The sequence below is a fragment of the Lepidochelys kempii genome, chromosome 2 (genome assembly GCF_965140265.1).
Source record: "Lepidochelys kempii isolate rLepKem1 chromosome 2, rLepKem1.hap2, whole genome shotgun sequence".
NCBI classification, from domain to species: domain Eukaryota; kingdom Metazoa; phylum Chordata; order Testudines; family Cheloniidae; genus Lepidochelys; species Lepidochelys kempii.
The window spans coordinates 85,369,564-85,385,226 of NC_133257.1; the positions used below are offsets into that span (position 1 = coordinate 85,369,564).

General features: G+C 40.2%; 1 protein-coding gene and 1 long non-coding RNA gene across 3 annotated transcripts in view; one reads left to right on the forward strand and one right to left on the reverse strand.

Moving 5' to 3' along the window:
- The window catches only part of LOC140906809 (uncharacterized), a 28,805-nt gene extending 24,913 nt beyond the window's left edge, over positions 1-3,892 (forward strand). For both annotated transcript variants that reach the window (XR_012157254.1, XR_012157255.1), the window contains exons 4-5: positions 1,287-1,376; positions 2,661-3,892. This is a non-coding gene — a long non-coding RNA (uncharacterized lncRNA). The remainder of the gene's footprint in view (positions 1-1,286; positions 1,377-2,660) is intronic.
- Positions 1-15,663, reverse strand: part of MYOM1 (myomesin 1) — a 99,777-nt gene that overhangs the window by 6,018 nt on the left and 78,096 nt on the right. Inside the window, exons 26-37 of the mRNA XM_073331468.1 lie at positions 15,052-15,188; positions 12,234-12,378; positions 11,107-11,166; positions 10,754-10,821; positions 9,654-9,767; positions 8,945-9,032; positions 8,038-8,076; positions 7,843-7,948; positions 5,711-5,874; positions 4,849-4,885; positions 4,492-4,514; positions 2,705-2,760 (exon numbers count right to left, since the gene is read on the reverse strand). Of these exons, the coding sequence (XP_073187569.1) occupies positions 2,705-2,760; positions 4,492-4,514; positions 4,849-4,885; positions 5,711-5,874; positions 7,843-7,948; positions 8,038-8,076; positions 8,945-9,032; positions 9,654-9,767; positions 10,754-10,821; positions 11,107-11,166; positions 12,234-12,378; positions 15,052-15,188 (1,037 nt within the window). The remainder of the gene's footprint in view (positions 1-2,704; positions 2,761-4,491; positions 4,515-4,848; positions 4,886-5,710; positions 5,875-7,842; positions 7,949-8,037; positions 8,077-8,944; positions 9,033-9,653; positions 9,768-10,753; positions 10,822-11,106; positions 11,167-12,233; positions 12,379-15,051; positions 15,189-15,663) is intronic.

The following is a 15,663-nucleotide window of genomic DNA, read 5'->3' on the forward strand; positions in this document are numbered from 1 at the left end:
ACTCCCACCTTTACAAGTACTATTTATTCAGTAGACAATTCTATCAATATGGAAGTAAGCAGTTATTGTAACTTCACTGTATATGGTAGATTAGAATGCCTTCAATGTATATAATTTTATTTTGGTGGGTTTTATTTTATTTTTCATTTTAAAAGTTCCTGGCTCATGTTATAGGATGTTGACTAACAAAATTATATTTTTAAACAAGTCTTTATTGCAGTTATATAATTACAATCATGCATCAAGTGTTAGTAAAAAGCTATTTTTTATACTATCTTCATTTCAAAATGGTCAGAACAATGTGTATTTGTAGAATTGTGTTTAATAGAAGAATAGATCTCTGTCTGATCTTGAATACCAAGATTCAACCCAGAGTGAATTTTTATTACCCATTCATACAATATTGAGACCATTGTTTCATTATGTATGTGCTGGGACAGGCTGAATTATATGGGCAAGATCATGAGCCTATAGGACTAGATTACAGCTAGCTCTGTATGAGGAGGCTAGGGTGAGAGAATGACATGAGCCTCCCTATTCTGCCCTTTTGCAGAGGTCAGAATCAACCCCAGTCTGTGTATTTGTGGCTCACAAGCACCAGGGAACTCTAGCAGCAATAGTATTTGTAGATACTCTACAGAGATGGGCTGAGAGCAAAACTATGGTATCAACTACAAGCACTGATCTAACATGGGGAAGAATATATTGCACTACAGCAGTGTCAAACAAACAGGCCCTGGGCTGGATCCAGACCACATGATGTATTGTTGTGACCTCATGACACACTCAGATTGTACAGAAACTAAGCTTTTCTTTAAAAAAAAAAAAAAAAAAAAAAAAAAAAGAGAGAGAGTAAATTTCTAGCCCTTGTGACTGAAGAGATAACCTTCCAAATGTGAACTAAACATAAACCAATGGCATGTCTGCCCGAGTCTAAAGAGAACCTGAAACAATGAGTTAGCAGGATGAACTCCTCTGCCCCCTATTAATGGTTTATGTGTCAGCTTTAAAGCCCAGCAATGACATTAAATGTCAGCATTGACTGATCATTGTAGTGGATTGAACAAGCTAAGGGGTAGGAGTAAAGCTCTTAAGAGTTGGCAGTTGCTGCAGAATAAGAAATACAGGAATAAATAAAAGTTTAGTTACTACATAAAATCTGTATTGTCCCCTTGATCTCTGGATGAACCTCCCATTGCCCTGCTCTAACACCAATTCCTTCCTTCACTGACAGAGCACAGAGGCTCCAGTTCATGACCAGCAAGCTTTCTGTGTTCCCTGTCTAGATCTCATGCAGGTGTACAGGATGCAGTAATGCAGCAGGACAGGTGTCTGAACTCAGCAAACAACAAACACAGCTACCTAGGCAAGAGAAGGTGAGAGTTTTCTGAGGAGGCAAAGTACCACACCCATTTGCTAGAGGGCTGTAGCCTTTGTTTTATGTCAAAACTTTTGAACAAGACTTGGGCAGAGACTTTCCTCTTGTTTCTGGACCCAATCCACCAATTTAGATGATTCTACACAAATCCTGTACTGTATTAATTGTAAAAGACTTTACAACTCTGTCTACACTTCTCATGAATAAAACAAGGTCTCTTAACATCCCTATTGAATCCATAGTTGTTGGGCCAAAGATACTCACCTTGAGTGTTCTGAGTTTTTAGTATCATCCAGCCTTCCTCTGTTCACAGCATCTCAAATATCCTTGTGATTTTGAGTAATGAATGCACTAGGAAGCCTTTACACCTTACTCTGAATAATTCCAACCAATCTCTCTTTCTATATCACTGCATTTTGCTTCTGAAAGCTCATACTTATCTGTATTGTTTCATTTCAACTCTGTTCTGGCAGAGAATTCTCAACTGATATAACCACCCAAGTTTTCCCACCACAAACGCATACCAGACTCATCTCTTAGCAAAAGCAACTATTTCAGCTGAAAATTGGCAAATTCACTCACTTTCCTCCTGCCTTCTTCCCCACCCTGTTGCAGTTGCAAGAATTCGCTGTGAGAATGTCTAAGAGAAGGTCTGAAATTGGTCTTTGGTCTCATCTAAGGACCCACAATAAATGACTGTAGCTCATCCATCAAACTCAACAGTAGATTTATCGTCATCATCATCAATATAAATCCAGAGTAATTCTATTGACTTAATTTGCTTTATCTCAAATTTACCCTAGTGTAACAGAGAAGAATTTCTCCTTTGTCTCTTAGGATGGTGAGGTAGGAGGTTGTGTAGGTTTCTACCACACTTTACTCCCCAACTCTCCAGATCTGATGGGTGCCATGCCTTAAGGGACTACCATCATCCATACAGATTGACTGGCTGTCTTGGGTGTAAGGAATTCAGCATTACTCAATATCCCATAGAAAAATGCAACTGTGAAATCTCTGTGCATAATGTAAATTTTTAAAGATATGGTTGCAGCTGAATTTCCTAAGAAGTACACTGTTCACATTTTAGTCCTGACTGGCATTGTCCTCTCACTTTTATCTTATGCTTAACAAATGAAACTGCCCCAAATACATAAACCTATCTGTCCAAGAAATTCAAATTGTATACAGACGATAGAGAATGAATAAATAAATAATACAGCAGATTTTTAAAATGGAACCTTTGAAATAATTCTTACGTTCTCCCTTTCTCTGCAAAATATAGAAGCTGCTCAGCTATAGTATAAAGCTATGGTTCATTTACTGTACCTTGCCTTCCTGGATGGTGACAACATCAGGCAAACCTCCAAGTATCCGGGCACGATCTGAAAATACATGAGTGAAGTTTCCTTTAATGTCTGCAAAAATAACTCTGTCCCAGATTTCATTTCCCCTGTAGCGCTGTTCTTTTATCTTATTTTTGTACAAGTCTCTGTATATGCAAATGAAGAGAGTTATTCAGTATTCCTAGCACACCATTTGCACATGTAAAATCATGTCACTCTGCTGCACAAAGCAGATATCTTAATATCCTACTGTCAATCACCTCCTCAGTGAAATTAAGGTATGGGCCTTACCCTTACCTCCACTGAATTCAGTTTGAGTTTTGAGTGCACAAAGAATGTAGAATTGGGCCCGATGTTTCTAAGTTTCCAAGGTAAAAGTCTAGCAATTCAGAGTTTATGAAAAGAGATGAGTTGCAGCCTATAGAAGAGACTCAGAAACCAGTGAAGTTTAGGCTTCTGATCTAAATAAAAAACACAAATTCTGATCTCAGTTACACCAGTGTAAAATCTGGAATAATTCCATTGACTTCAGTGGAATTCCTCTGGATTTATCCTGGTGTAAACAAAATCAGAATCTAGCCATTTGTGTTTAGTTTCAAAATCCTACCACAATCCAATATAAGTAAAGTGACCCTAGCAGGCACATTCTCTGCTGCAGCTATTCCAGGAAGTGGAATTCAGTCTTTGTTAGTAGTGGGGGAGCCATCAAGAGGCAGAAAGTGGCTACATGGAATACTCTCCCCTTCAACATAGGTGCTCTTCCCCCTCTGTAAAATAGGGACTTTATGGAGAAATTTGTTGAAGCCAGAAGTGGAAGGAGCAGGAGTGGGGAGCTAACCTATACCCAGGGGTGTGCCTTCTCCCCACTATCCATGACCACCCAAAGTCAGAGTCAAAGTAGAGCTGAGGAACATCTAGGGGCAGCACATTTACTGGTCCTGTCATACTGGTTTGGGTGTGTGTGGTGGTGGGGGTTGCAGCAGAGTTTGGAGGAACTGGCCAGGATCTTTAGGGTAGGGACCCCAAATGATGCATACCAATTCCTCTGCACTGCCTTTTCAGACTCCATCTTTGCCTACACTATATTTCTGTGCTAGTCCCAAACACGTAGAGAGGGGAGACTTTGCTGAGATGTTGCATTAATCTGTTCCACCCATGCACTTTTAAATAGAAGGGAAAGCATGTAGAGCTTAATCTTTGTAGTTATTTAATAATTGCTTTGTTCATTAAACTAATGATTAAATACTTTTTTTCCCTCTTTTTAAATTATTCTGTATTTTGTATCTTCAGTATAATGCTACGATTGAGATTTTTAAATGCACAGATGTCAAAAAGCTCAAACCTCTGGTTCCCAGAGTACTTGTGACTTGGCCCATTTATCCATATGTAATATTTTTCATCAGTGCTTGTGGTGTGAAGCCATTTACCATGTAGGATAATTCAAAAACAACTCAATTTTCTTCAGACTTTCAAAAACAAAGTCACTTTTGTGTTGAGAGCAGGCAAGAGAAATTTCAGCTCAAAAGGTAATTTTTAGGGAAAGTTTTTTAGCTGTGAAAACAGAAGCTAAGACTGGAAAAAGTTAACACAGCCATAATTATACTGTCACTAGCTGATTGTTATAATATTAGCTACCAAACAGATTACTTTTCCTGTTTCTCCTTGGTGTCAGGATAAACTGGTTTTATCAAATGCACACCCATAGTCATGAGGATAAAAGAAACTTCATAGCCAGTTTATGGAGATCATTGTAAAAGAAAGCTCACTTACTTCTTTCTGCAATAGCAGCTTGTCTGTAGTTGCGGGAAACAAAAAGAAAATTCAGTTTTAGTTAAGATTAATTTAGGATGACTAACAAATGGCTAATCTTTGAGACTGCTTTAACTCACTTAAGGAAAATCTTTCTGCACAGTACATCACTTGATAATCCTACTTTTTCCTTATTAACAAAGACTCAAATCCTCATCCCATAGAAGTCAATGGCAAATCTCTCATTGACTTCAGTGGGACCAGGATTTGGCTCAAAGGATTTTTTTTAGTGTTAAACAAAGTGAACATGAGTACAGTTTCTTTCTTTATTAGCAGCATATTGTATTCAAAATTATACTTGCCATGAGTAATACTTACTTTAATCTTTGGAATTCAGTAAAGGCTTCATCAAAGGCTTTTAAAAGAGAAAAACTGATGTTAAAGGTAGTTTTCACAGAACAGGCATCACAAGAAGGTAATTTACATTTTAAGATGTAGATTAAAATGTAATCAGTGTAAAAAAGTTTAACCTTTGCAGTCTTTGCTTTGATACCATACAAGAATTAAAACAACTAAAGGTTTAATTAAATGAAGTTGGTCTGTAGGTAACCGAGGCCTGAATGTGATAATAATAATAAAAAATCATCAGTCTTTAACACAGAGAGAGAGGGGCTAAGATTATCTCACTAAAGATACCTCAGGAACAAACCTGCAGTTTCCAAATTAATTATAGCTTTCAGGATTTAAAAAAAAATCCATTTTTAACAAGTATTTTCATGCCCACTGCTAAGTTTTACATTGATGCCCAGGTAACCAACCGAACAGCAAGATTTAGTCTTGTTGTAGCCTCTCCATATGTTGATGTTGACAAACCCTTTCTCTCCCTGAGTGAGAAGAAGGGACAAAAACTTTGCCAGAAACTGTGCAAAGGGTACAGAATGGAAACAATTATTTCACTAAATGATTCCCTCATCACCTGGAGCCCACAAACACAATGTGGAGTTTGGGCTTTGTGGGTTGAAATGGCTGTGAAACGAAAGGTTGGACCTTGGGAGCAACCTGTTTCTGGCACACGGTGTCCTTAGGACTCAAGAGCCTTCTGGGTGGAAATCTATCCCAGAATTAATCCAAACACCATTAGCTTTCTCTCTACACCTTTTACCCCTGTTCTGAATGCTGGTGAAAGATATTGTCACTGACAACTCTGAAGAATTAGGTATTTATAGTGTGACAACTCTACCTTGTCCAGAAAGATCCAGCATCCTTGTATGTGTAGTTTTACCATCAAAAAGCTCCATTATATATTTGCCCTTGTCGTGTGGAGTTGGCTCATTGATCTGTAACCAGATCTGCTCCCCAGTAACACCAGTCTTAACTCTGTCTGTATACTTAATCTTGGCATCACTGAAAAATAAAAAGCAACATTAGCCCTTCCTTTTTATCATATTATAAATATGAAGGACCTTTGTGGCCTCACTGGCCATGTCTGCACTAGAGAATTTTTGCAAATGGTTCCTGTGGTGCTACGCTATGAATTCAAAATGTCAAAGTTTTTAAACCAAATTCTGGCTAGAGACTCTGCCATACCAGGAAAGCTGAGGACCAAAGTGGGGCACAGGATGGAATTTTTCTGTTCCAATTCTAGCTCTCCTCACAGCCCACAGAGAGGCTGTGGCATGTGCCCTCCATAACCAGAGCTGCAGAGGTCAAGACCCAAGGATCAGTGGGGGAGATCCATGCATTTCAGTATATAACCCAAGAATGCATCCCGCATTCATATCTCTACCTCAGCACATGTTGCTCCTGAATGAGGTGAAAAGGTGCTATGAATGGCCAGGACATGAACAGACAACAAAACTACTTTTGTAGCAACAGTATATGTCCATTTAGGGGGCAATTTGGCACAGTGCCAGAATTTGGTCCTTCAGGTAAATACATGCATACATTAGTATCTCTCTTCCCACAAAAATATCCATTTCCCAGCTTTCTAATCAAAGAGTTAATTACCCTAAACAAGGGAGGAAGCTCTTTGTCAAATCAGTTGCTCAATTTCTTTTTATCCTTAAACAAATGCCTTGGAATGTAACAGAAGGCCAGGGAGCAATTTACTAACACTTGGTGAATTAATGTGAAAAGAAAAGGAGGACTTGTGGCACCTTAGAGACTAACCAATTTATTTGAGCATGAGCTTTCGTGAGCTACAGCTCACTTCATCGGATGCATACCGTGGAAACTGCAGCAGACTTTATATATACACAGAGAATATGAAACAATACCTCCTCCCACCCACTGTCCTGCTGGTAATAGCTTATCTAAAGTGATCAAAGTAAATAGATAAAGTAAATAGATAAGCTATTACCAGCAGGACAGTGGGGTGGGAGGAGGTATTGTTTCATATTCTCTGTGTATATATAAAGTCTGCTGCAGTTTTCACGGTATGCATCCGATGAAGTGAGCTGTAGCTCACGAAAGCTCATGCTCAAATAAATTGGTTAGTCTCTAAGGTGCCACAAGTACTCCTTTTCTTTTTGCGAATACAGACTAACACGGCTGTTACTCTGAAACCTGAATTAATGTGATCGTTCTAACATAAAATTAGTTTCTAAAAATGAAACATGAGAGTGAGCAACAAATCTGCAGCATTTGATATTAGCTTCCAGTCTTCAAATGTGTAGGGACCCCTGGGAATGCAAAGTTGAAAGTAGAGATGGTACTAAGTATATTTAAAATAATCCTAATAATTCATTCCTCTGGATTTCCCAGTGCATCCTGCCTACTCTGGCTGAGATTTCAAAGCTGCCAAAGGGATTCTGATGCTCAAGTGCCATTAATTTAAATGGGGTTTCAAAATCTCATTCTCTATCTTGTTTTGGTTGTAAGCTCTCCAAGATAGAGACTGTCTGTGCTTTGTGGGGGGCGGGAGGGAGGTTGGGGGTTTCTGCCTCAGGCACATGTTGGAGTTTAATAGATAAGGGGTCTTTTCAGGATGAATCCACCTATCAAGAGATATATATTGCACCTGTTCATTCTGTATCTGTACTGTAACTGCAATTTTGTAAAAAAGTGCAATCCAGGGAGACAGACTGGCTGACCTTGAGCTAAACATTTCTGAACTCCAAATGTTCTTCAGATTCATGGACCTTCTGGTCATAAACACTTTACTCATGTTCTTCCTCCAGGCTGCTAAAAATTAGTGGATCCAATACCCCTCTGACAGACTGATATAATTCCATTGACTTCAATGGAGCTACAAATGATTATGTGGGAGTGAATGAAAGGAGAACTGGGACCAATATTTTAATATATCACTTTCCTGTTGAATGTGTAAAACCAAAGAATTTGTAGACTGCTAGCAAATTTTCGTACACTTACTTGTGTAACCAGCTCACTCTCAGATCTTCCAAGTAATAATTAACAAAAGAGAATAATCTGATACCCTCCGCTGTGCTCTGGATTTTCAGTTCTGTTGCAGATACAGCTGAAAGAAGAGCACATGTTTTATGCAACCCTACTGCCATTCATGAAGAAGAACGAGTCACTCATCTGAAGGGGGAATTAAATACTTACCAATCTTTCTGCATACTTCATTCATCAGATCTGCAAAAGCTGTGGAAACAAAATCCATAGGCTGAGACTCAGTGTCCATGCAAACATGCTCAGTAATAGGTTAAAAATTGGCATGCAGTGTTATGACTCTAGAGCATTCCCTCTAAAGAGTTCCTAACAGAAATCTGATTTGCATTTTAAAATGTATCAGACCCTTAGTTTCAAGCACAATAAAGCTAAGGACTGTTTTCAGGGAGCTTGGCTGTCTATTCCATGGTTTCAGCACCATGTTTAAGCCCTTCACTGCTGAACAGGGCAACATTCTTTTTTCTAAAGGTGACTGTATTCAACTGGAATTTTGGCCCTTTCATATCAATGTATTATATACGGAGTATGAATTTTGCTCCATGTACTGGACACAGTAAGTAGCAATGAAATCTTTAAAATATACAGAGTTCTAAGACTAGAAGTACCCTTAAATAAATTATTGGCAAAACAGATTAATTAAAAAGTCTGAAAGTGCATCCTCACAGGAACCTAAATTATATCATGTTCATAAAATGATCTAGATCCACAACATTTTTCTACATCAATGGAATTACTTTTAGTATAGTGAGCACCCAATTTGAAAACTGTTATCATTGTGAATACCCTCAACTGGGGTATCCTGAGGAAATATTACAAATAATCTAATTAACAAAAGTATATTGGAATGCTCTGTTACTGAAAAGTCACCATGAGGATGGTCTCATGGCATCTGTGATAACTTTTGGTTTAGGAGTCTGTTTAATATGCAGGAGAAGCAAAAATCACTTGAAAAAGATACCGCAATTTGCCTATGCAAAACTCTTGTGCAGACAAAGAAACACTGCCACTTCAGGTACTTATGACCCAGTATGGGATAAACCATTCAGAATGTTGCCCTGACCTGCTTCCACAAGCTTCAGTTTACTTTTGTCCTTTCCTCTGTCATCCTTCAGTATTACTTCATAAATACCAGCATCTTTCTTGGAAAACTGTAAAGCAAGAACAACAAACAGTAGCATTCAAAACAAGTTGTTTCAGAAAGCAATAATTTTTCTGTTCTAGTGATTTATGTGGCTGGAAAAAAAAATATATGGACACCAAATTTAACCTTTTATCTATATACTCTTCCTCACTAGAATTAATTTTGTTCTTTTTACAGTTTGGGAACTAAGGCACAGAGAGACTAAGTGACTTGTCCTAGAGCACACATGAAACCTGTAGCAGAACTAGGAATTGAACCAATATCTCATTAATTTTAGTCTAGTGTCTTAGCCACAAGACCAGTGTTCCTCTCACTGATTAATAGGAGCACATTACTGTTTAACCCTTTTCTAATGTAATCAGCACAGCAGTCTGATGTAATCCTCCAGCTCTTTAAACTGATTTAAAAGGGAAATGTGAAGCTCTTTCTTATGGTTTCCTGAAAATCTGAATTCACAAGGATTTAAATTTGCTGCAGCCAAAAAATAAACGCAAGGTGAGCTTTTTCTTTAAAAACTATATCCCAGTTCCTATCTATAGTGGATATGTTGGAATATCAGATTAGATCACATCTATGAACTGAACTGAATACCATAGATCTGTACATCAAAAAGCCAGGAGTCACTCACCTCTGATATCAGCAGAGTACATACGCCATCCTTAAAGTCATGCTCCTCATCCACCATTATCTCCCTCCCATCTTTATACCAAACAATGTGTGTTTCCTTCTTAATATTAGCCACCTAAAATGTATGAAAAGCACATCAGTATTATCCTATTATTATCCTATTATCCTATTATTTTAATATAGTGAATTGAATGCTAGGTGTGTCAGCCTATGTGAATTCTGGGATCACCCACAAGAACAGTGAAAGATGCAACCCCTCAGATGAGAAAGGGGACACAGAATCCAGAACTTAACTGATTACAGGGGACAAAAAATGAAAAACAGGGAAAGTGCTGCAGGTCCCAGGGTCAAATGAGAGATCCAGGGGGAACACAGAGCAGGGAACCCTGAACAATCTCCACTGCTCTGAGAAGGAGTCAGCGGACACCACCCAGAGGAACTCTGCCCAAATCAGAGCACAGAATAGGAAGCAGAAAAAGGCTTCAGAGCATTCTGAGAGCTATCCCACCCCTCTACACACACAACTTGCTTGTTCCTCCTGGACTGAAGGATGGTTGACAGTGCTGGAGAGCGAAGCCCTTTTATCCACTCCTGGATTGAGTAAGGAAAGGTGGGTATGGAGTTAGGCAAGGGGGGTATGGAGTTAAACCATCCCAGTGGGAGCACTATGGAGCCCAAACCAGAAGGAGGCGAGTACAGTGACTAAGTCAACCTTAAATTCCAAATCACCCAAGTCCAACAGTCAGAGGCTCAGTTCCTCATGGCACTATCCAATTTGCAGATGGAGCATGCCTGTTTGTGACACCCCTTAATGGCATGTGGTATGTGTTCCCTTCTTCTGACCTGCTCCACTTTGTGTGTCCCTGCTGCCTCCCCACAGATCACCCTTTGGGAGCATTAAGAAGAAAGCAGTTTGTGCTCAAGACGGCGCAGAATCTGTGACTGTGTTCAGATGTCATTGGGGGAATACAAAGGAAAAGGAAACCTCTTTGCACTCTTCCACACCTTGCACACCTGTGCAGTGGCTGGCCACAATCTGGTCCAGTATATCTCTTGCTTTTATAACTACCTGAACAGTGTTGAAAACCAGCCAACTCTTACCTTGCATTTCAACAACACATTGCAATCAGCGGTAACTTCCCATCCCAGATACTCAACAAAATGAGGACCTGTTTAAAATGAGTTTTTACAAAATCACATGAGCAATAATCACAATACAAAAGAAAAGTTAAATGAACTTTTCTTGCTAGATATACTGTTATTTTTATAATGTCAGAAATATAGGCTTTTATTCTTCAGATTTTATTCTTTATGGAAAAAATGAGGTAAGCAATTAATTACAATTAAATAGCAATTTGTATTTCAAAATACCATATTTACATCTGCTCCTACATTTAATCAGCCAAAAGATGACTGAACTCCTTTCATTTGCATATGATTATGCTGTTCATTACCTTGTTTCCTGAACCACTCTTGCCTCTGAAAGTCTGCTTCGTCCTGTAGCTTCTTGAACACTAGGGATCAAAAACAGTCAGGAAAACAAATGTGAGCCTTCTAGAGAGAATATCTCGTTAGTAGGGAATGGGATATTATTGTATTGCAGAGGTGAAATCCTGTCCCTGCTGAAGTCAATGGCAGTTTTGCTATTAACTTCAATGGGGCCAGATTTTCAGGTCGCTGATAGTAAATATTTCATGTGTTAAGTATTTCAGCTGTCACAATGTTATTACAGCTGACCCACGCTCTCCTAGCCACCCACAGACACTAAACCTTTCACATGTATCCAACCCTTTTGAGCAAATGTATGTTATTGATGGTGGTTCATTCAGCACTTGAGGACCCTCTTAAACTCATTTGTTACAGTAAATGTCAATGTAATGCTACAATGAGTAATATTTAATTTATGTAAGAGAAAAGATCAAAGAGAAAAGTATGAATTGTAAATATATCTGAATATATGCCATCAAAAGGAGAAGACATTTAGTGTCACTCATCTAATCACATTTGATCCTCGGAGTAAGGAAAACAAGAATGGCAGCAGAATCATCAAGCAGTTGAAATGTAAACAGCTGCAGGTACATCTGAATATCTAACTTGAAATAGGAGAACAGTTCCAAGTATCTCCAACAACATTTGTATCAAATTAGCATTGTGGGACATTGCAATTGTAGATATAGGAAAGCTAGCTAGACAGATGTGAGAGAGACATTATAGGTAGTATATGGCACCTGCCATCTTCCAAGTGCTCTTCAAAATTAATTAATCCACACAATGCCCCTGTGAGGCACATAAGTAACAGAGATGGTTGGAAAACGTGAACATTTTTCCTAAAGATTATAATGGAAAAATTTCCTTTTTTCCCCCATTTAAAAAAAATCTGAAATGTGACCAGATTTAGTAGGTGTTATTATCCCCATTCTACAGGTAGGTAAACTGAAGCAGAGACATTAAGTGACTTGCTCAAGGACACGATCGATATAAAGAAATTAGCGTAAGAGCACAGATCAATACTCCGGTGTCACTGGCTCCTTAGTTCATCGCACTGCACTAGTTGTGAAAGTGAAGTTCTAGATGAGCTTACCGTCACCAATAAGGACAAGACTGGATTGGTTCGTTGCTTTTCCATCCTGAAGTTGGAAGGTATAAGTCCCTTCATCGCTGTCCTCAAGTTTATCCATGATCATTTCAACAAGGCCAGTATTATGGTCCACCTTCATCTTATATTTCTTCAGCAACAAAAAGAAAAGTCAGACTAATGGTCTTCTTCAGAATCAGAAAAGACGCATCTATCTGGCCAGATTCTATAGTACTCTTAATAAAATTCTTTATTTTTTTAAATTCAGATTTGTTCATTGTGTCTGTCCCAGGCTGCATGCACATAACCAAACATATACATAAAATATGTTAATCAAATATGATATAAGCATATTTATTATCATAATGCTTTATATCGGTTCTGTACTGAGCATCACGTTCTGTTTCATTAGAAAGGATTTTTTAAAATATATGAAAACTATTGCCCAACTTTTCAAAAGAATACTTTCCCCGAGATGATGCTTTTATATCTTACTTCTATAGAATGCCCTGTCCATGCCTTTTAACCAATGTAATGGAATGCTAGAGACTTCATATGTTTTGGGGTTAAAAAAAAGTTCTCTGCCTTTTGCTTATGGGAACTTGCACATAACATAGGCCCTGATTTGGGGTTACATGCAGAACTTTGGTCAGTGGTGTAGTCAGAATTCAGGGGGTGGGGACATGGATGAAGAAATGTGGGGATGTGGTTTGAATGCACTGCACTCTGTGAATTTTGGTCTCCTGGAATGGCCTACAGAGGGATATGGACAGTAGCTAAATTACAGGACTGCCTTATTCTGAGGACTGGAATGCTCCCTAGCTGCTTACAGAATCTGGATGCCCACAAAGGTGGCCAGAGGTGATTAGGGTGCGGGGACATGTGTTACAACCTCAGGGGTTACCTGGGGAAGACAAATCAGCGCTGCATGTTGCTAACGCTGTTGCAAGCATTGCAAAGCATTTTGGGGAGGGTCAAAGTTGTGAGCGGGGAGTGGAAGATTCTTTTGCAGGCTGCAAGAGGCCAAAGGGGGAAGGAGAAAGAGAGCAGAGAACAGGTTAATTTAACACTGCAGCTAGCAAGCTTAGTTTAATGATAAGATGCTGGCCCCAGTACAAGGTCACAGCACTAGACGAGAAGTTTCCCTCACCCAGCCATAGCCAGCCATGAGAAAACCAGGGCCACAAAGATGAAAAACCCAGGCGAGACAACGAGGCGGGGAGCAGAGCTTCGCATCCCTGAAGCCATTGTGTTTTGGAAAAGCAAAAAAACCCCACAAAAAGCCGGTTTAAACTGGCACAAAAAGCATCAGGAACAGAGGTCACGGAATGGAACACCCCCAAAGAAGCCCAAAACTTAAAACCCTCCTGAGAGCTGAAGCAATTCGGAGATTGTCAGCGAACCCTGGACAACCTGTGCGCACAGGACAGAACTCCCATCCACCCCTCCCCCTCTTCTTCTTATGTTACACCCAGGCCTGGCCAGCCTTGGGTAGTGTGGGTGTAAGTGGGTTAGGGCTTGGGTGGGTTAACGCTTTCTTCCGTCCTCTAAGTAACGTGGGAAGCACCAATCACTCTCCACTGTTACTTTATTATTTTATCAATAAAGGTTTAAAATTCAAACACTTGGTGTGTTTTGTCATCTCCTCCCCAAATGATCCTGCAGCTTCAGCCTGATCACCCCAAGCAGATTGGTAACAAAAATCTGTCACACATGTGGGGTCATGGGCCTCACCAGATTTCTTGGGCTGCCTCTCGCCAGGATGCCCAACAGTGGCTCCCGCTGGTGGTGGCAGTCACCATGTGTCCATACAGTGTGGGGAGGGAGGAAGCAGCAGGGCACTGTGCTGGCTGTGGGCTGAGCTCCCCGTTGCTACATGGGGCTGCTTCTTCTTCCCTGCTGCTGGAGTCCCAGCGCTTCCTGCTGCCTGCTTTGCAGACTGCCCACTGAGGTAAGTGAGGGGGACATCTTCGAGATCGGGAAGAGGAACTGTGACAAGGTGCTCAGCGCCAGGCAGCTCAGGTGGCGCCCCATCCAGCCCAAGAGCCTTGGAGGTGAGTGAGGAGAGAAGGCTGGGGGGCAGAGTGGGATAGAGGGGTGAACCCTGCTGTTGCTGCTGCTTGCTGCTCCAATGCACTCCCAGCAGCAGCTTTCTGCTCCTGGAGGTGCACTGAAACAGCAGTAGCCTTCAATGTGCTTATCAAGGAGAAGGCAATTTGGGGGTGTCATATTCCTCCCGCCAATAAAAAGTGACTGATAATTCTCCAATTTCTTGTTCACTGAGACGATCCAGCCCCCAAGCACCATCCCACCCTGATGGCACGTGGGGGACTGTGCCTCCCAACTGTGTTGCTCCTTTTGTTGGTCTTGTTTTGAACACAGGTAGGGAGGAATGCCTGCAAGCTCTGCAGGGGGCTGGACACTCACAGGACAGAGAGCAGAAGGAGGAGGAGGTACTTGCTAGTGTATGTTGTCTACATACATACCAAGTTTCAGGGAGTGGAGGCAGAGGTAACACATGGGGTGGTCACGTGTCCCCACAGAACTGTTTAGTTGTGCCCTCCCACACTATCCACAGTTATGTATTGTCTCTGCAGGTGGCAGAAAGCCACACTGAGTGCACCTCCTGAACTGCATCCAGCAGTGCTCAACCACAGCTCAGAATGTGGGCAGAATCTTTATACTGATGTTTTCAATCACGTGTTATATTTTCCACGTAAATGCATTGGAGTAGTGAGGTCTGATTATATTCAAAGTGCTTAGCTGGAACATTGATACTCATTGCTTATAAAAGTCAGAAAACCATAAGCAATAAAAGCCATACCTCTCCATTAACAATTTCCTTGTCATTAAATACAAAGTTGACCTTTGCATTGCCAGACAACTTTTCAGCCTGCAGCCAGAATCGCACTTGTCCCTTCTCCAGAAGTTCAGCTGCCAGCTCAGACTTAAGTGGGACAGCTACAAAAAGGAAAGAAAAGATTGAAGGGAATCTTTCCTATGTTTCACAGCTGTTCTTTTCCATTGTCAAAAATACACTCATTGATATGTGTAGAATTTATGGAAGTGTGTGTCTTCTCCCACCCTCTGTGTAGTTGTTCTATTGTTCAGGGTCACTAGGGCTGTGTAGAGCTAGAAATATTCAGCATTTGAGTTACATTTGATGCTGCTCCATTCTAACTCAAATAAAAATCTGTCTCAAAGGTAAACTGAACATATCTCTGCAGCATGAAGTGAGTGTGTATGGCCCAGAAAGAACCATGCTTTATGACTCACTCTGTAATGTTATAATAAAATGTCAAAATGACTCAGCAGAAAAAAAACAGCCTGCAAGGTCTTGCCTTCAAAGGTAATCAGAAAGTAAACAGCTGAACCCCACGTTGGTCCTTCATTCCTAGAATTGATCATGTGTGTCACATCATGCCAAAAATTTCAG